General features: G+C 32.3%; 1 protein-coding gene across 1 annotated transcript in view; it reads right to left on the bottom strand.

Annotated features, from left to right (window-relative positions):
- The window catches only part of LOC114329486 (uncharacterized), a 36,162-nt gene extending 15,397 nt beyond the window's left edge, over positions 1–20,765 (bottom strand). Inside the window, exons 1-2 of the mRNA XM_028278611.2 lie at positions 20,435–20,765; positions 11,042–11,296 (exon numbers count right to left, since the gene is read on the bottom strand). Coding sequence (XP_028134412.1) covers positions 11,042–11,296; positions 20,435–20,572 — 393 coding nt within the window. The 5' untranslated portion in view covers positions 20,573–20,765. The remainder of the gene's footprint in view (positions 1–11,041; positions 11,297–20,434) is intronic.
- Positions 20,766–22,540: the final 1,775 nt, after the last annotated feature.

Consider the following 22,540-nt stretch of genomic DNA (forward strand, 5'->3'; position numbering starts at 1 on the left):
TTAAAAAAATAAAGCTTAGAGAATAAAGAAAACAAGACTAGACAAGACTTGTTTAACAAATATCTCATACCTATTATAAAAATAAATTTTTCCAGGAACGTAAAACTCGAATATTAGCACGATTCTATTGATTAGGAAATAAAGTACTTTAAATACCAACCAATTAATAAAATGTATCTGTATGGATTATGAAACATGTTCTATTTCGAGAGATAGTCACGAATATAGATTTTTTGCGCGCTATATTCTACCTTACTTAAAAAAATTCCTCAATATAAATTTTTACTACGTATTTTTAAACTACAAAAAATCAAATTACAAAAGGTTGACAGTTTTTGTTCTCTCTGTATATATACGGTTAATCTTGAAAAATGCGATAACAAATAACAATACAAAGTAACACCGGTGATACTCCGAAATAAATAATCTAATCTTGACTTAATTAATAACACTTTTTAAGTATAACTTTTGGATTAATGAACTATTTGATTACGATAGAATCTGATTTTTGACTTATTGTTATTTTTAAAAGAACAGGTACCTATTATTAATAGTACACATTGAATCACGGTTTTTCCACGGGTTTCAATGAATCCAAATTTTAAAGAACCGCTTGGATTGACATGACATTTGGCATACACATAGGTAAGATATCAAAGAATAAAAGTGATATTGTACCGATCTGTGCTTCTTCCCTAGGGGTGAGTTTCACCCCTTCTCGGGGGTGAAAAAAAAATAAAGATATACTGACTAATTCTAAGCAACTTTTGTTCTATAACATTTTTTCACTAAGTTAATACTTTTCGAGTTATTTGCGAGTAAATATGTTCATTTTTCAACAAAAAAAACACGTTTTTAGGCGGATTTTTGCAAATAACTCAAAAAGTAAGTATTTTATCGAAAAAACATTCATAGCAAAAATATAGCTTCTAAAAAAGTATAAAAAATGGTGTATCTATGAATAGTGATGTAAGAAATATTCTCGGCGAGAATTTTCTATATTAAAAAAACCGAAATAAAAATAAAAATTAGATAGCACTCAAATTATTATTAGTTAAAAAATGTGTATATTCTTGTTCTCATGATAATTTTTCAGTGCGTCACAGTTTTTCGATTTCTCTCTAATGCATTAAGTTTGATGAGACGGAAAAAGCGGTAGCTCCGTGATTAAACAGAAAAATAATGCAGCATTACAATGGTTATATACATAAGATGTCTATTCCTAACCTACGTTTGATTCGTTGATAGGGCCGGTTGTTCGAACGCTAATCAACAATGATCATTATCAAATATTTAATTACTGTTACCAAAACTGTCAATGTCAACTTTGTTTGGGTTGCTGAAAACATAATTAATTACAATTATGAGATTTATTATTAATTATGTTAATATTTATTGTTATATTAATTGATTATAGTCTCAGAATTGTAATTAATTATGTTTTTAAAGTTGACATTGACAGTAATTAATTATTTGATAATGATCATTGTTGATTAGCGTTCGAACAACCGGCCCTTAGAATGCGCGTTTTTTCTAGCCAATCAAATACACGTATTACGAACATTTGACGAAAACTTCGTCCATTTTGGCCAATTTTTAGAAGTGTCAAAGAGTCAAGTGACGGTTATTATTCAGGTCAGTATTTTGTGTACCTGTCATTTTGAAATTTCGAATTCGACTTCCCTTGTGTTTCACAACTTTTTTGTACATTATTTTGTGTTTTGGTTTAGAATTTAGTTCGTTAAAAGTTAGTTTTGTATTTTGGTTTACAATTTAATTCGTTAAGTCCACTTTACATCAACAATAAATTGAACAAGAAATTGACAAAGTTATTCAAGGCCAAATTTGACGAGTACAAAATGTATGGTTTGTACAAGAAAATGAAGGAATTTGATGAAATAGAACAATTGGATATGTTTTATTTTGTCAAATTTCTTTATTTTCTTTTTATTCACGGCAAAATTGGATGTAGAATTGTGTTTTGTATAAGTCAAATTTGACCTTGAATAACTTGTTGTCAATTTCTTATTCAATTATTGTTGATGTAAAGTGCACATTAGAAGTTAGTTTATACTCCAGGTCATTATACTCTGGGCTAATTAGCAAAATACAAGGAAAAGTTATTTACCAGCAATTTTATTGCTGGAATCGAATCTTATTATTGTATGTATTAATAATATAGATATGCAAAGTCCGCAGATAGTGTGCTACTTTTTTTATAAACAAAATGGCGCCCGAAAATCGTGTTTTTTTCAATTTTTGCTCTATAACTCCAAATATTTTAACTTTAGACCAAAAACACTCAAACAAAAATTCACCGCAATTAAATTCTGCATAGAGTCGTGTTTTTTCCGATTTATTTCGATGAAAACTTTCCCCGAAAAAAGCGGGTTTTTCCAACAAAATCTTTAATTTTCAACTAAGCTTTTAGATAAGTAGTTGTTAATCAATAATTAAATAACTTAGTAACGTAAAAGCCCTTTCCGTATATATTATAATTCCAGAAGTCTATGGAAATTGAATGAACAGTTTAGCAATAATTAAAATGTTAATTAAAAATTTACGGTCGCTATAATAACGACAATAATTATGATGCATAAGAATAACTATGATTTTTTCATAAAAAGACACTATACCTATCTAATGTGCTGTACAGAATTGAAATTGGACTATTTAAGCGGCCTCAGGAATATTTTAAAATTATAAACAATTTTTTTGTTTATAAACAAATAGAATATCTCGGGAAATATTAAACTAAATTAAATTGTGAAAATGGTATTCGAAAAATAGCGGCAGGACGCTTCTTTTAAAAGAAAAAACTTTTAATTATGACGAGTGGTTCCTGAGATACAACCGGTCAAAGTTGACCGGAATTTACGGCAAAGATATAAACAATAGGATCATAATTTTCAAACCATCACCTTTTTATTTTTGTCCTCTTTCTCCACACCAATTTTCATATCTTTAAAATCCTCATTACATATATTATTATAATAAAAACTATCGATAATACGTGTGAAAATTGCCAAAAATAGCAAAATTCCAATCAAAATTAGGTTGGAGAAAATGTAACCCTCAAAGTTCAAAATCGGTATACGTTAACAAAATGCATTTTCTAGGCTTCCCATGGAGCAATTTCCTTCATTCTTTTTTTGTTCCCTAATAACTCGAGTAGAGCCATCGAACTAACGCATTATTAAATGTCAAACTTGCTTTTGTTTTGTTATAATAGGTTAATTTATTTATAAGAACAGAAAATTACATATTTTTTCCAGTTGTAGGCTTTTTTTTAGATAAACTTACTACAAGTGTACCTTTTAAAGTTAAAAACATAAATAGTCTCATTTGAAAGCTGTATAATTGTTTAAACAATTTTTATTTAAACAAATTAAAATATTGTGTTATAATAAATAAATTAATTTATTATAACAAAACAAAAGCAAGTTTGACATTTAGTAATACGTTAGTTCGATGGCTCTACTAGAGTTACTTGGGAACAAAAAAAGAATGAAGGGGATTGCTCCATGGGAAGCCGAGAAATTGCATTTTTTTTACCTTTACCGATTTTGAACTTTGAGGGTTACATTTTCTCCAACCTTATTTTTTATTGGAATTTTGCTATTTTTGGCAATTTTCACACGTATTATCGATAGTTTTTATTATAATAATATATGTTATGAGGATTTTAAAGATATGAAAATTGGTGTGGAGAAAGATGACAAAAATAAAAAGGTGATGGTTTGAAAGTTATGATCCTATTGTTTATATCTTTGCCGTAAATTTCGGTCAACTTTGACCGGTTGTATCTCAGGAACCACTTGTCATAATTAAACGTTTTTTCTTTTAAAAGAAGCGTCCTACCGCTGTCTTTCGAATACCATTTTCACAATTTAATTTAGTTTAATATTTCCCGAGATATTCTATTTGTTTATAAGCCAAAAAATTGTTTATAATTTTAAAATATTCCTGAGGCCGCTTAGACAGTCCAATTTCAATTCTGTAAAGTACATTAGATAGGTATAGTGTCTTTTTTATGAAAAAATCATAGTTATTCTTATGCATCATAATTATTGTCAGTATTATTCGCGGTGTGCAAGTACTTGGAAGGGATACGCGAAACGATTGTGCGCGAATAGCGGAGAAATATTGCAACTTTCTTAAATAATTCATATTGTCAACTGAAATTGTCAAATTGACGTACATTTCATACCTATTGTCATTTAAGAAGGCAAATTATATATTGCTTCACAATATTGATATGATATGCAATTATTATATAAAGGTAAATTTAATTAATTGTATTTTGCTTGCAATACTGCGTTTTAATAACTAATTTTATTTACTACATACAATTGTTTAAGTTTGAATAACACAACCTAAATCTTATTTTTTCTTATTATTTTTTTTTGGACTATGGCCTTGACAATTATCCAGTAACCAGGACCATATGATTGGCCAATATAATTAAAAGTGCGAATAAAAGTTCAGAGCGTAGAAATAGGTGTCGCTTTTCCGAACTTGCACGGTCCCAATAGGGACCGTAAATTTTTAATTAACATTTCAATTGTTGCTAAACTGTTCATTCAATTTCCATCGGCTTCTGGAATTATAATATATGCGAAAAAGGCTTTTACGTTACCAAGTTATTTAATTATTGATTAACAACTACTTATCTAAAAGTTTAGTTGAAAATTAAAGATTTTGTTGGAAAAAACCGCTTCTTCCGGGGAAAGTTTTCGTCGAAGTAAATCGGAAAAAACACGTCTCTATGCAGAATTTAATTGCGGTGAATTTTTATTTGAGTGTTTTTGGTCTAAAGTTAAAACCTTTGGAGTTATAGAGAAAAAATTGAAAAAAACACGATTTTCGGGCGCCATTTTGTTTATAAAAAAAGTAGCACACTATCTGCGGACTTTGCATATCTATATTATTAATATATACAATCATAAGATTTGATTCCAGCAATAAAATTGCTGGTAAATAACTTTTCCCAAAAATGGCCTATTCTCCGATAATCAGCCCAGACTATTATGCAAGAAAAATATCCATAGTAAGGAGACGTAACTCATGGCTGAAGAACCTTAGGAACTGGTTTGGATGTAATAACAATGAATTATTTAGAGCCGCGGTTTCAGAAATAAAGATCGCTCTGATGATTACCAACTTTTTAAGCGGAGACAGCACCTAGAGAAGAAGATAAAATAGTACATTATATACCGCGGGACTGAAGTAGTACATTTAATCCTGAAGGTAAAGTTTATGGCCCGACCGCAGGGAGGGCCATAATTTACCTGAAGGATTAAATGTACTTCAGTCGCAAGGTATATACGATACTTTTCGTACTTCCGGTATGATTTTATTAATTATTTCAATAATTTCAATCAGTTTTTTCTCTCTTCAACTCATTTAATAAACTGTCTTTAAAATAAGTTACCATAGTAACATTGCGTTGTGACAGTTATAATTTAGAAACATTGTCATTACTAGTGTCATTGTAAAGAAACATTGTTATTGATAATTATTGGTATCATGAGTGAAGAAGGTGTATCTGATATTGATAAAAGAGCAGCCGAAGTAGGTGAAGAATTGTTACCACCGAAATCTAGAAAACTATACGAGCAGCAGTACGATGCTTTTAAAAAGTGGTGCCGCTTAAAAAATGTGAGACAACCTACTGAAAATGCGCTGTTAGTCTACTTCGATGATAAATCAAAAGCGGTTTGTGCCTCAACTCTCTGGGCACATTACTCAATGCTGAAATCGGTTATTAACATTAGAGAAGATATTGATATAAGTAAATTTCCAAAATTATTAGCTTTTTTGAAGAGAAGAAATGAGGGATTTAAGCCAAAGAAGTCAAGAATTCTCACGTCTGAGCAGGTAGATCAGTTCTTACGGGAGGCTCCGGATGATAAATATTTAATGCTTAAGGTAAATTTGGAAATTTGTTTATATTCAGAAATTTTAAGAAATCAATTTTTTTGTAGGTTGCACTTATTTTGGGCGTTGCGGGAGCTTGTCGTGGAAAAGAGTTGGTTGATTTAGAAATCGACGATGTGAGAGATTTGGGCGATTCCTTCCTAATTGCGATTAGAAACACCAAAAATAAAATTGACCGAAATTTTGTGATCAAAAATTCAGAAAACAGTGCCATCAGTTTTGTGGCGATATTTCGGAAATATGTGGCATTGCGAAAGACAGGGACAACTCATTCAAAATTTTTTGTTCAATACATCAACAAAGAATGTACTACGCGAGTAGTAGGAAAAAACATGTTTGGTACAATTCCACGGCAAATAGCAGCTTTCTTGAAATTAGAAAATGCGACGTCTTATACGGGACATTGTTTTAGACGCACATCTGCGTCTTTGTTAGCTGATTCGGGAGCAACAATAGACGTGCTGAAGAGACATGGAGGATGGAAATCCTCCAACGTGGCCGAGGGATATATTGAATCGTCTATTAAAAATAAACAAAAAATTTCAGATAAAATATTTGGTCAAGTCGCCGATTCGTCCACTATAGTTATGCCACAGTCCTCATTCTCGCTTCCTGTTTCCGCAGGATCTTCGAAACAAACACCAGTTCAATATGAAAAGGACCTATCTGTTACTCGTCAGTTACCTGCTGCATTAACCCAGGAAAGACTGGTCAATATGACGAACTGTCACAATATTAATTTGAATATTAACGTTAATTACCATTCTAATTAATTATATTTTTCAATAAAATATCCCTTAAATTCGTTTGTTTGTGATTTAATCGTTCCGGGAGTTTCGTCAATATTTAATCCCGGAGGGATTAAATGTGACACTTTAGTACCTGTCACAAGGGAGTGAAGTTGTCACTTTAGGCCCGGAAGTACGAAAACACAGTTTATGGATAGTTTTGTGTCATTTTTTAATGTTTCCATATTTATAAATTTAATTAACAATATTGTTTACTTTTTAATTTTATTCCCCTTTATAAAAAATACCTACATGTTAACATATTGTGTAAAAATCAAATCTACTAAATTACTAATTAGTTTAATTCCACAAGCTTTATTCATCTAAAGTACGATTCTGGCATCTGTCAGATTCGTCAATAATTACATGAAATAAGTCTCGACACACCCAATACAGTATATGACGTCATAATTAATGACGCACTGAAAAATGATCATGAGAACAAGAATACTATTTTTTCCAATTCACCCAGTATATTTCATGCATCCCAAACATTATGGCCGGTCGAGAAATTACGCGATTTTAGATAAAATCCCCGAAAATGGAAGTAGCCGGGGCTGAGGATTCCCACGAACCACTAGCTAGGGTGTTTACAGTGTCAGTATTTATTGTTTTGGTACGTTAATACACGAATAAAGCATATTCCGGCTGTGAATCCGCATTTAAGTCTCTCAAAAAATACATTAAAGAGTGTGTTATATGCAGATACTAACAGAGTAATGGCTATATAAATCTTGCAATCAAGTTCCTCACCCTTTTTATGCAGCGGGGATATTATTCCCTTTAGCCACTCCTGTGATATCAATTCGTTCTTCCATATAAGTATTCTTAGTTTATGGATTACTGCCAAAAGATGGTCACCACCTTCCTTATACATTTCAGATCAGATATGTCGTCGATTCCTGGGGCTTTATTATTTTTAAGTTTTTGGATAAGGGCACTAAGAATTATGAGGAAGAAAGAAGTTTTTGGATGGCATTTGACACTTCTTCTCTTGTTGGTACTTTAATGTGTAGTTGCTCTATACAGGGTGAGCCATGCTCAACGGGACGGAGCCTACCGGGGAAACGGCTAAAGATATTAAAAAATCCTTCCGTAGGAATACGTAGGTCAGTACCGGCTATAAATTAAAATTTGTGAAATATATACAGGGTGTCCCAATTTAGCGTAAGGATATAAAGTTATATATTTTTAAATGGAACAACCTGTATTTCACTTTAATTTTGAATTCTACTGAACAAAATAATGTTATTTTATTCAACATTCCCTATACCTATTTTTGGCAGATTTCGATTTATTTGGGTTTTTCTGAAAATGTACTATTCGCGAAATTAATTAATTACACATTATCGCATGAATTTTAATTAACGTCTTTTTGTCAGTTAATTGTCAACTGCCTATGCTTTACATCAGAATAATTACCATTTGAAACTAATCTACAGAGTGTTCGCCATCTGAAGTGTACAATATTTTGTATAATTACTTTCTTAACTTAAATGGAACACCCTGTATTTTTCTTTAATTTTGGATTCTAATAAAAAAAATAATATTACTTTATTAAACAATCCCTATACCTATCTTTGATAATTTTCGATTTATTTGCATTTTTTTGAAAATGCACTATTCTTGAAATTAATTAATTATACTTGATTGCATAAAGTTCTAACTTAAACAACATACCCTATATTTGAATGCTGTAAAATTTTATATTAATCTCTAGTGTCTTCAGATCTATATGCATTATGTTACCTGGAGCATTAAATGCCGTTAATTAGATAGCTCATTATACATTATAAAGAATGCCATGAAAAAACAAAAGGTACCTAGCTGTCAAACTAATAGTCAAACTATTAACTGTATTGCTTTCAATTAATAGAAATGGCACATTATTCAATTGCAGACCGAGTAAATATGATTTTAATACTGGGTGAATGTGATCAAAACAGTTTGTTAGCAGCAAGAGTCTATGCTGAGAGATTTCCCTTAAAACGTCATCCTCGTAAAGAAGTATTTGAAAGAGTCGTAACAAGGTTTCGTGAAACTGGCAGTGTTGTTTATACTAAACGAAAATTGATAAATCCCATAACTGAAGATGAAAATACAGAATTAGAAGTTATTCAATCAGTTATTGAAAATCCAAATACAAGTACAAGGACGATGGCCAGGGAGATTGAAGTAAGCCAAACTAGTATACGCAGAATTCTTAAAAAATATAAATATCACCCATACCATATTCAAATGCATCAGCATTTGTATGGAACTGCTTTTGAACGTAGGTTAGAGTTTTGTTTATGGTTTCTAGACAAAACAGGAGAAGATCAACATTTTTTTGATAAAATTTTGTTCACTGATGAGTCTACTTTCCATAATAATTTACTCGTGAATCGACATAACTTTCACTATTATAGTACGGAAAATCAACATGAATATAGATGTACTGATCGACAAAACCGATGGTCCCTTAATGTATATGGTGGAATAATAGGAGAACACGTGATAGGACCGTATTTTTTTAATGGCCATTTAAATAGACAAAAGTTTATTAGATTTCTACGAAGAGACTTTTGGATACTTTTGCAAAATCTCCCTTTAAATATTAGAAGAACAATGTTTCCCCAGCTAAGTAGACGGTGCTCCAGCACATTACACGCATAATGTTAGAGAATATTTAGACAGAAAATTTCCCGGAAAGTGGATAGGTAAGGGTGGTGCTGTCAATTGGCCTCCTAGATCACCTGGGTTAACATCAATGGACTTTTTTTATGGATATATTAAAAGTTTGGTTTATCAAACTCCACCTACAACCGCGGAAGACATGAAAACGCGTATTCGTAATACGTTTGCAACAGTTACTCCAAAAATGTTAAGAAAAGTAAAACAGAATTTTGAACACAGAGTGAGGTTATGTATTAAAGAAAATGGACACCATTTTGAACATTTAATGTAAATTAATTTTTTCCAGTGTATTTTGTTTAACTTTATGTAATAAAGTGTAATTAATTAATTTCAAGAATAGTGCATTTTAAAGAAAAAGCAAATAAATCGAAAATTATCGAAGATAGGTATAGGGATTGTTTAATAAAGTAATATTATTTTTTTGATTAGAATTCAAAATTAAAGTAAAATACAGGGTGTCCCATTTGAGTTAAGAAAGTAATTATACAAAATATTGTACAGCATTGACACTTCAGATTGCGAACACTCTGTAGATTAGTTTCAAATGGTAAATATTCTGATGTAAAGCATGAACAGTTAACAATTAAGTGACAAAAAGACGTTAAATAAAATTTATGCAATAATATGTAATTAATTAATTTCGCAATAATACATTTTCAGAAAAACCCAAATAAATCGAAATCGGTCAAGAATAGGTATAGGGAATGTTGAATAAAATAACATTATTTTGTTCAGTAGAATTCAAAATTAAAGTGAAATATAGGTTGTTCCATTTAAAAATATATAACTTTATATCATTACGCTAAATTGGGACACCCTGTATACATTTCACAAATTTTAGTTTGTAGCCGGTACTGACCTACGTATTCATACGGAAGTAATTTTTAATATCTTTAGCCGTTTCCCCGGTAGACTCCGTCCCGTTGAGCGTGGCTCACCCTGTATACAGTGCGTCCATAAAGTAACGGATAAATTCATTATTTCGTAAACCGGCGACTTTAAGGAAAAATCCCGAAACAGGTCGATTTTTATTTTTAAATTTTGATTTTCTGGCATATATATATCATACTAGTGACGTCATCCATCTGGGCGTGATGACGTAATCGATGATTTTTTAAAATGAGAATAGGGGTCATGTGATAGCTCATTTGAAAGGGTATTCAATTATCTATTCAATCATATAAACATTAACATAATTATTTATACAGGGTGTTAAAAAAATGTTTTTTAAATTAAATTAATTGAGACAAAAAGAAGAATGTATGTAATTTATTCCAAAATACATTTTACTGTTGTCGGAAAACAGAGAAAAAATGTTTATTTGACAAATAAATATTGTTTTTCGGTTAAATTCAATGTTAAAGCTGCACCCACCTGCCTCTTCGCAGTCTGAACATTTCAATAAATTCTATCTGAAGTTAGTAAGATTGTGAAATATATTCATAATAAAAATTTATGCCTACAAAAATATTTCTTATCAACACCTGTTTTTTTGGAGCAAACTGTCATTGAAAATGGAATAATTTGAAGGTCAACTTGATATATTAAGAGATTAAAATGAATAATGAATAGTAAAATGTCGAAGTCAAATACTATCACATATTTATTAATTTTAATACTTGTCTTAAACTACTTACCAATTTGTATCCTTGGTCATCTAAGCCTAAATTATATACTAAAATTGTATTATTTGGTAGCACTCTCGCCATATTTATAATTAGTCCAATAGCTTGACTCTCTTCTCCATCATGCACATAAGTAACTACAACAGGTAACGACGTATTCTTCCATACATCTCTTGGATACAACCTGGGCTCTTCGGTAAATCCCAAGAGGTTTAAGTACTTCTCGTCTGCATTTAAGGTTTTTGTTTCTGCATCTCTTAAGTTATCCTAAAGAAAAAAAACTGTAAGAACTTTAAACTACTATCTGCTTGATTGTATTCACGAAGTAGAATGTAGATTCAATTAAATGGAGTTTAAGTTGAAAAAATTCACAAAATCACATATTTGGGAACTGTTATAACAGACCAACTAGATACAGAAATAAAAAGCAGATTATTATAAGCAGTCATTTCTTTTGCAATAATCAGTTTATAACTAAAACGAAGAATAGTTAGGTGCTATATTTGGTCTGCACTTCAGTATGATGCAAAAGTGTGGACACTAAAAGTATTGACCATGAACAGAATTGAAGCATTGGAAATGTGGATTCACAGACAGATGCTGAAGATACTTTGGACAGCAAGAAAAACTAATGAGGAAGTACTAAAGAGGGTCAACAAAGACTACTAAAGACTGTGAAACACCGGAAAATGTCTTATCTGGAACATACAGTGAGGGGATGAAATTGATATAGAATACTACAACTGATCCTTAAAGGTAAAATAGAGGGTCGTAGAAGAATAGAAAGAAAACAAGTTTCTTGGTTAAAAAACATTTGTGAATGGACTCATAGATCAAATGCAGGACAATTATTCCATATTGCAGAAGATCGATGAGTCTTCGCATCAGTGATTGCCAATGTCAGATAATTGATAATTCTGATATGGCACATGAAGGAGAAGAAAATTACTATTCCTTTACATCAAAGAAGATAAATCTCTGTCATATAGAACTGACGAATGAAAGAAGAAGGAGAATAATCATAAAACTAAGAGGCATCTCAGAATGTAGGTTGTAGAAAGTAACAGCAATGTTCAAGCTATAGAGAATAAGAACATATTATATATTATGCAATGTCAGTAACTGCTTCCTCATCTATTAATATGCCTTAGTGAATTAATAGTTAAAAACTCTGGAAATGGTATATTGTGCAACAAGTGCAGAAAGGTACTAATTTCTCAAGAGTGAGAAATTACCTTTCTGCACGTGTTACACACTATAGTTGTTCTACAGTTTTTGCTAAATATAAAAATCACAATTTCCAAACGAAGATTTATTATAATAATAAATTATAAATTTTAAACTGTATTTAATTAATACTAATCAATTTAAATTTCTTGCCTATACCTATAAACAAATTACACAGAAATCAGTTAAAAAATTAATGCACTGACTTAATTTGTTTGAATTTAAACTATTTTAAATAATTATTACAAAATAATGTCACATTTGACTTTATATTTATGCAGTCACGGATTTACATCATACCTACTTCATTCAACGTATCTTGTTGAGGTTGCTAAATCCTTATTGGTTAATTGATAATTATAAAATGTTTATTAAGAATAAAATTGTAAAATAAAACAGTTGTAACATCCATAATTTAATTTCTATTCGATAATTAAGTATAATAATTGTCTTACAGGTTGTATATTTGTCTACACTTTAACCACAGATATAAACAGAATATTACACGTTACACGTTACTCAGAAAAAGTCAAAGATGGCGTCAGCTGTGAAACATGCGAAAGACGACGCTCCCGATAAAACGGCATTTAAATGCTGCAAAACGAAAAGTTCTACTGTGGTAATCTGTGTTAAGTGCGGTAGCCTTTTCCACAATTCCTGTGTGAACAGAGATTGGGCCGGAAAAGTAGTTTTCGTCGACAAAAGTCGTATTTACTGTTGTGATGCGGAAGCTCAGAAGACCGAGGTTAAAGAAGACAAAGATAGCCAAAATGTAACACCAGAGAACATAAAAGATTTGAGAAGGTTAGTGGATGAATTAACTGACAAAAACAAGATTCTACAGGAAAATGCCAATCTGTGGAAGGAAAAGTATGAGAATGTCATAAAAAAACCGGAGACTTCACGCTCAAAGAAAGGTAAACATCCTTCGTCCTCTTCCCCGCACCTTTCGCCTGCCTTCATCATATCCTCTCACGCTGACGATGACGTCTTAGGCGCCGGCGCATTGAAACCGGATCAAACGGAGCAGATGGAAACGAAAATCGAACGCAACGAACAACAGTTGGTAGCAATGGATTCGCCAAAAGTCAAAGTCAATAATGTCAACGTCAACGACATGACAAATAAAACAAAAACAAAACAGATTTCGGATTCGGAAATCAATAATTCTGAGTCCAAAATATCTCAACTTCAAAAACATCAGTTAACAAATACCAATGAGAGTGAAACTACTGAAGGTTGGACCATTGTCCAAAACAGAAAGAGAGCAGCCCCTAAAAATCGTAGACCGGCACCAATCAGAGGCACAGCTGCAAGTGTCACAACACTCAAGGTAGCTGAATCACCATCCCCCAAAACTTGGTTCTTTGTAACCGGCTTCCACCCCTCAGTGGACTCAGCAGCCGTTAAGGCTCATTTAATGGAGAATGGAATGAAAGCAGGGTTTATTTGCCAGAAAATGTACACTAAAAAGGATGATCAAAGAAATTCCTTCAAGCTAGGAGTTCCCACAGGCAAATCAAATCAGGCAAATGAAATTGTTGATACGTCCCTTTGGCCAATTGGGATCTCAGTCAACCATTTTATGAATATCCAGAGCCACCAGGGACAAAAGATGAAGAAGATATAAACTCAAGTGAATCTCCAATACCTCTTAGTGTTTTTCATCTCAATATGCAGTCACTGAGAAATAAGATTGGTCTCTTGGAGGCATGCATCAAGGACAAGAATGTTGACATTCTATGCCTTACAGAACACTGGCTGGCAGACGAGGAAATCCAAACAGTCCATATTGAGGGCTACAGATTGGCCAACTACACGGCAAGGTCACAAAATAGAGGAGAGGGTTCTGCGATCTTCGTCAAAAATACTATATGTTTTAATGTTGTTAATAATGACACTTTTATAATTGATTTTTGTATAGAATATTGTTGTATATGTCTAAAAGATTTTAACTTGTTAGTTTTAGCAGTATACCATAGCCCCTCTGGCCCGTTTGACATCTTTTTGGACTCTCTTGAAGGAGTTCTAGGCACATTAAGCCCAAATAAACAAGTCCTTGTTGCTGGGGACTTCAATGTGGACTTTCTTGTGGACAATGCAAGTGCCCGTAAACTTCAAGGCGTTCTTGAAGGTTTTCACCTAGTCAAGACTATAAATGAATCGACAAGGGGTAATAAGTGTCTTGATAACATTTTCATGGATCCTGGATTGCCCCTGTACTCTGCTGAGGTTTTTGAGACTGGTTTTTCAGATCACAAAGGCCAGATTGTCAAATTTGAGATTAAAAAAAAGGTTACAGGTTTTACTGAGACAACTATGCTTATTAGGCCTATAACTGAAAAAGGTAAGAACATATTTTTCAACAAAGTATCGGAAGTAAACTGGGATTTTATCTATGAAGATAACACTGATGTTGAATTAAAATTCTGTCACTTTATGAATATTCTTGAAAGTTGTTTTTTAGAATCTTTTTCACAAAAAAAATATAGAGTAAGATCAGACCAATCTGAAAAAATTACATGGTTTACAAATGACCTACAGGCAATGCGGGAACATCTAAAATTTTTAGAAGAATTTTATAGGCAACATAAAAATGATAATAACCATCATATACTTAAACAATTCAGAAATCAATATAAAAATGAAATTAAGAAAGCCAAAGTGAGGTCAAATGACCAAATAATATTAAATTCAAAAAATCCACAGAAAACCATGTGGAACATGATAAACAAATATCGAGGAAAATCAGGGTCTTCATTAGAAGATCACAAGATCACGCCAAACCAGTTCAATGATTATTTTTCCCAAATTGCCACTAATATAGTTAAAGACATTCCAAAATTAAATATTGACTTTATTAATAAAATTAATTATGTCAATCATACAAACACCTTTTCATTTCTTGAAATTACCTTTAATCAAACGAGGGATATAATAAACAGCTTAAAGAATAAAAATAGCCATGATATATATGGATTTAATGTTAACCTTATTAAAATGATTAAAAATATTATTATAAGCCCACTCACTAAACTAATAAATCTATGCTTTGAAGAAAATAAATTTCCATCAGTCCTTAAAAAAGCAATTGTTACACCAATTTATAAAAAAGGGGACGTTAAGAATCCAGAAAACTATAGACCTGTTTCGCTGCTTCCAATAGTCTCTAAAATTGTTGAAAAAGCTATGGCAGTACAAATAACCACATTTTTTGAAAATAATAACTATTTCTCAGACTCTCAGTTCGGTTTTAGAAAGGACAAATCCACAGTACTTGGCATACTGGACTTGGTATCACATATTGTAGACTCCTTTCATAGGTTGCAGTTTAATACTGTTCTGTTTTGTGACTTGAGCAAGGCATTTGACTGTGTAGATCATGGAATGCTCTTGCAAAAACTCAAAAAATACAACTTCTGTCCTTACAGTGTAAAACTAGTTCAATCTTACTTAGAAAACAGAACACAGGTTGTGAGGGTCTCTGGGGTGTTATCGGGAAAGAGTGTTGTTAATATTGGGGTTCCCAGGGCTCTGTTCTGGGACCCATTCTCTTTCTAATTTATATTAATGACCTTACGAGCATTAACACAAATGCAAAGTACACACTCTTCGCCGATGACACCACAGTGTCTTTTACAACTGATACACTTGGGGAGTCGCTTGAGGGTTCTATGTCTGCACAGTCAGTGACCAATGAATGGTTTTGCGTAAACCGATTACTGCTCAATGCAGCAAAAACCAACAGAGTTGTTTTTTCTCTCAGAGACACACAGAATGTAAATGATGGTATGAGCAGTGTCAGATTTCTGGGTGTATTATTAGATCCCAAGCTTCAATGGGGTGAACATATCAACAGTCTAAGTAAAAAGCTAGCAAAAAATCTGTTTGTACTCAGGAATCTGGCATCTAATGTTTCACATAAAGTCTTAATAACAGCGTACCATGCAATTTTTCAGTCTCATCTAGCCTATGCCATTTTAGTCTGGGGTCATTCAGCAGAAATGTTGACAGTCTTTGGTTGGCAGCGTAAGGCAGTTAGAGTTCTTGCTGGTCTTTGGTATAGGGATGATTGTAGGCAAGCATATAGGTCCCTAAGAATTCTCACTGTTCCATCTCTATATATACTTGAGAACCTAATGTTTATCAAGAGGGGAGGGGCGCACTTTGAAACCCATGAGAACATACACCAACATGACACCCGATATAAACACCATCTCGTGCCAGCCTACTGGAGATTGAGGAGGTGTCAAACTGGGCCAGGATACTGGGCTATTAAATTTTTCAACAAACTTCCAGATAGTTTAAAGTGTCTTCCATTAAATCAATTTAAGAGTACAATTAAAGATATTTTGTTAGAAAATGTTTTTTATAGTAATGAGGAATTTCTTGCATTTAAATTTTAGGATTTTATGACTTTAAGCAATGTCCATTGTTAATGTAATCTTTAATGTGATTTTAATGTTATTAATACTCTTAGTCGTATTGTGCATCTTTTTAATTTGTATTGCGTCCAAATCTTTGTGTAATTTTATTTGACATGTGTTAAACACTTGTGTTATTGACATGAATAAACGAATCTGAATCTAAACGAATCTGAAACGAATCTGAGAATGAAGTAGTCATTTGTAAAATACCAAATGTGTTCAAAAATAATGTGTTAAAGTAGCGAATTTTGCAGATTTCTCGGACATGAGTTAAATCGGTTCTTTTTTGAAAAGCACTATTAAATCTAATATCTTAAATAAAACCGTTTCATCTACACATGGTATAATTATATTTATGATTTAATTGTGGAATGTAATGGTACTGTGATATTTTCTCACAGTATAAGATTTATGACATTATTGTGCAGAAAAGTGACGTTTCTGTGCCGGAATAGTATATTGTGCAACAAGTGCAGAAAGGTACTAATTTCTCACGAGTTTGAAAAGTTGCAGTACCAGTGCAAGTGAGTGCCACAATTCAAATGAGTGAGAAATTACCTTTTTGCACGTGTTACACACTATACTTTTTCTACAACCACAGTTTTTGCTAAAAATAAAAATCACAATTTCCAAATGAAGGTTTATTATAATAATAAATTATAAATTTTAAACTGTATTTAATTAATACTAATCAATTTAAATTCCTTATACTTACCTAAATAAATTACACAGAAATCAGTTAAAAAATTAATGCACTGCCTTAATTTGTTTGAATTTAAACTATTTTAAATAGTTATTATAAAATAATGTCACAATTGACGTTATATTTAAGCAGACACAGATTTCCACCAAACCTACTTCATTCGATGTATCATGCTGAGGTTGCTAAATCCTTATTGGTTAATTGATAATTATAAAATGTTTATTAAGAATAAAATTCTAAAATAAAACAGTTGTAACATTCAGAATTTAATTTTTATATGATAATTATGATAATTAAGTATAATAACTGTCTTACAGGTTATATATTTGTCTACACTTTAACCACAGATGTAAACAGAAGATATAAAGTTACTCAGAATGAGGTAGTCATTTGTAGAATACTAAATTTAACGTTCAAAAATAATGTGTTAAATTAGCGAATTTTCCAGATTTCTCAGACATGAGATGTAGTTAAATCAGTTCTTTTTTGAAAAGTACAGTAGACTCGCGATTATCCGAGGTAACTGGGACCGTGACTACTTCGGATACGGAAAAACTCGGTTAAAACTGAGATTTGTTGTACGGAGAGAAAAACACGTAAATAAGCATAACTGTAGTTATTTTAATGACTAAAAATTAATACAGTACTATCTATAGAAGATAAAAACATTTACATTATCAATAGTACTGTTTAAAAAAGTATTTGATAGATTTTTGCATAAGCTGCATTGCTCTTTTTGAGGCGGCGATGTTGCGCCAAGGTTGAAAGTTGTACCTCACCATTTATGACTTTTGCCTTGGTTAACCGAGGGGCTCGGATAACCTAGACTCGGATAATCGCGAGTCTACTGTACTATCAAATCTAATATCTCAAATAAAACAATTTCATCAAAACATGTCATAATTATATTTTTTGTGGAATGTAATAGTACTGTGCAGAAAAGAACTTTCCGGCACAGAAACGTCACTTTTCTGCACACTAATGTCATATATCATATACTGTGAGAAAATGTCAAGTTTCTTAACATAAAACTGTGCAGAAAAGTGCATTTTGAATAGTGGTTGTAGAAAAAGTTCTTTTCTGCACAGAAACGTCACTTTTCTGTACACTAATGCCATAAATCTTATACTGTGAGAAAATATCAACTTTGTTAACATAAAACTGTGCAGAAAATTGCACTTTGAATAGTGGTTGTAGAAAAAAGGAAATAACTAAACACTCATAGGTGTGGAAAAGATAAAAGGAGATACCGTTAATACATTGTGGTTCTGTGTTCTGTTATCAAAAAATCACCAAGTTTTGATAATTGGTAGGATGGTAGGTACTGAAATATCAACTATAAACAATGTAAAGCAGTAAATATTGAAAAACGAATTAGTTGACATTAGTTCCAATACCTTATCAGTCTTTATCTGATAATCGATTAGGCTTAATACAGGTCAGATCAACAACAGATGCAATTTTCATTATCAGACAGTTGATGGAAAAATACAGGCATAAAGAAACAAACGCTCATATGGTATTCATTGATTTTGAGAAAACATGATAGAGTTCCTCTAGACTTTAGAGAATCTGTGGTTGGCACTCAATAAGAAAGTCCCTAGTGAATATGTTAAGATTGTGAGAGATATGTATGAGTAGTATGAGGGAGTAATAACCAGTGTTAGGACAGATGTGGGAGAGACAAGTAAGTTTCATGTGAAAGTAGGATTACACTAAGGCTCGGTGCTTAATCCTTATTTATTCTCATTAGTTTTAGACCAGATAATAGTAGAACTACAAGCTAACATTTCCTCAAGCTTAATGTATGCTGACGAAGTGATGTTGGAGGGAAATAGTGAAGGCGACTTCGAACAAGAAGTGGAACAATGGAGACAAGCTCTTGAGGAAAAAGGTTTAAAACTTAGTAGGACAAAGACAGAGTATTTAGAATGTTCATTTAAAGATTGCAACGAGCAACATCCGTAGGCCTGGTGGAATATAACACCTACAACCCCAGAGCCCGTTGCAGAACCAGCAGCAGTACCATTGGACATCACGAAGTTACCATCAGCTACTAAAAGCCATAAGTATAATCCAGAATTGTTAGTTTTTGGCAAGAATTTGATATATTTGTTAATGCAATTTACTAAGTCATATTTTCATTATATATTTATGAACAATAAACATGATTAGTTAAAAATACTGTTTTGTTTGCTTCCATTCTAAATTTTCAGAGTTCATTTCTAAGATTAGGACAAGACGAACACACACCTGAGTGACTGAGCTAGGCTAAGGGTGTAACGATGGCTATCTTGGATGATTGAGGTAATATTTTCGAATATTATTTCAATTAGCTGGGGTAGTCCATCGCGTATTTCGTTTCACAAATAAAATGATATCTTTGAATTGTGAAAAGTGAGAGTTTTAAGTACCTAGGATCAGTATTATAAAGTAATGAAGAAATAGATGGAGATACATGCAATAGAATTAGGATTGGATGGATGAAATGTGTGATATTGTGTGACAACACACCACAAAAATTCCAATGAAGCTGAAGGTAAAATTCTATAAAATAGTCATAAGACTGGCAATGATGTATGGAACTGAATATTGTGGCAGAAATGAGAATGCTTACATCGATGAGTGGAGTAACAAAAAAGGATAAAATTAGGAATGCATGTAGTAAGTCTATGGGTGACACCAATTGATGCCAAAATGAGGGAGCATAGGTTAAGATTGTTTGGTCATGTTCAATGTCGAGAAGTTAATCACCCAATACAAAGAATTGCTGAACTGAGGGTTCCTGGAAGAAGTAGGAGAGGAAGACAAAAAAGATCTGGGAGAAGACGCTTAGGCAGGACATGTCTGTAAAGGGGATTGATGTTGATATAACCCAAGATAGAATCATGGAGAAATGCAATTAGGGAAGCTGACCCTGCATAGGGGTAATGGCAAAGAGAATGATGATGACTCTAACAGTGTTTAATATTACAGAGGATCTTCCTCAGCCAACGAATTTGGTTACTGAAGTGGAAATGCATTGAAAGATACTTGATTGACACTTACCTTAAAGTTCTTTATCTGTTCATTTGTTGAAGAGACGATATTTTGAATACTTTCTGGTTTTTGTTGGCCAAATATAATAAATATTAAGCTTACAGATATTATCACACATATTGTAAATAAAAAATTCTTCGTCCTCATTGGTAGCACCCAAGATTTGATATACCTATTGGAATTAAACTATTATACTCAATAATTGAATTGGTGTAGTTCACATTTCTTAGTCACTGTTCTTTACACCTTTGATTCTAATTACTGTAATCGCTATTTCATAACATTAGTTGCTCACTTAAACAAATACAATTGCGGGCAAATTTGTACTTAAGCGCATCCATCTTCGGATGATTTTAAACTTCTGAAAATGACAGCGGCTGTGTTGCCAAGTCTACATGCTACCGTAATATTCTGCTGATAAAATTTTGACATTACGCCGCACCGCGCGCAGCGATATACAGCAATTCTTATTAAAATGAATGTTAATATTTATCAACTTTTTGGAATTTCTTCTTCATAGACAAATAAACAGCTACAAGTTTTAACAAAGAATTTAAAATCAACTAAATTTTTATTGCGACGTTTTTTGTTTACACTACCTATCTATGAAGCTGAAACATGACGAGAGACTAAAAAGTTTTAAAATCACTGTGTTTAACTAATGGTACCACAATAATAGTTTAATTGGAACGTACACAAACATTTGGGGGGTTTAAAAGAACAAAACTCCCATACAAATTTTATGTAAATATATTAAAAAAGAAGCTACCAAAACGACGAGAGCAGTGGTGACACGTGACTTTTTCTAAAGTGTTACCAAAATCAGACGCAAAAAAATGAAGATATGGCTAAATGTATATATAGCCTCAATAATATCATTTTATATATCACTTGAAACTCTCGAAAAAACAGTTGATGTTTCTAGATGTTGGGATCTTTTTTGGCAATTAGTGTTAACGATTCCCTGTAATTGCCTCGAATGTCAGAGCCGTCGCCCTCAAAATGACCACGAAACACTATAATTTTTGTTTGGCCAAAAAACATATCTATAAGTGAGCTAAGGATATACCTATCTATTACTAAATTCGCTCTATCGAGATTATTTAGTTTAACAAACTCATTATGTTTAGCAATATTTGCTGTAAAAGCTTGGTTAAGAGAACTTTCGATTCTTGTTTTGCCAAACTGAATCAAATTGGGTATACATCTTATATGTAGGTAAGGGAGAAATTTCATGTCTCTTTTTTAAAACTCTAAAACTATTTAAATCGTGAACCTATGGTCCACCCATTTTTCTATAGAAACCAGAAGACATGGCCAACAATACATTCTATTTTTCTTGCAACCACATAACCAAGGATTTTCACTGTACCAACTAAATTTAAAATATCGAACTACTTTTTTTGATTCCTTTTTTAAATTGTTGAAAATAGGTCTTTCATTTTCAATAATCTCATTTTTTTCTTCAATCAGAATTACGTTTCAAGTAGTTGATCGATTACGCAGCGACACTCATCAATGGTGAACTGCACGCACACTTTTTATAGGTACTGTAACCAAATTTAAATCTGGTAACAGCCCTACTGATATACACAGCGCGCTTTCGCCCGTCGCTCCTTTACATGAGACTGGTAACACAAAACAGAATATAATAAAGTGCAACTGAGTCACATAAACTCGCCAATATTTTCGTGTGTCTACGAGTAGTTGGCTATTTGCTGAATTAAGTACTATTAACACATAATATAATAATATTGGTAAAAACATAGATAAATGGAATTATTCATAGTCATAAAATATTTATCTGCAAGATTTTTAACTGTTACCAATGGTAACAGTGGTTACATGGACGCTTCGCCAGTGGACGAGAGACATGAGACATCTTGATATCTTCCAAAGAAAAATATGTACTTCGAAAGATTTTTGGGGCCGTAAATGAAAATGGTCTATGGAGTCGATAGATAACTTTAAATTTATACTAGCTATAGATATACAGAGACATGGATAGGCTGGACACACTGTGCATTCTTAAACCCAGAGGGCAGAAGAAGTAGAGGACGACCGCGTAGAATATGGAGGAAAGTTGCTAGAAATCGACGAGAGTATCGACTTCTC

Source organism: Diabrotica virgifera, chromosome 2 (assembly GCF_917563875.1).
Source record: "Diabrotica virgifera virgifera chromosome 2, PGI_DIABVI_V3a".
Taxonomy (NCBI): Eukaryota; Metazoa; Arthropoda; class Insecta; order Coleoptera; family Chrysomelidae; genus Diabrotica; species Diabrotica virgifera.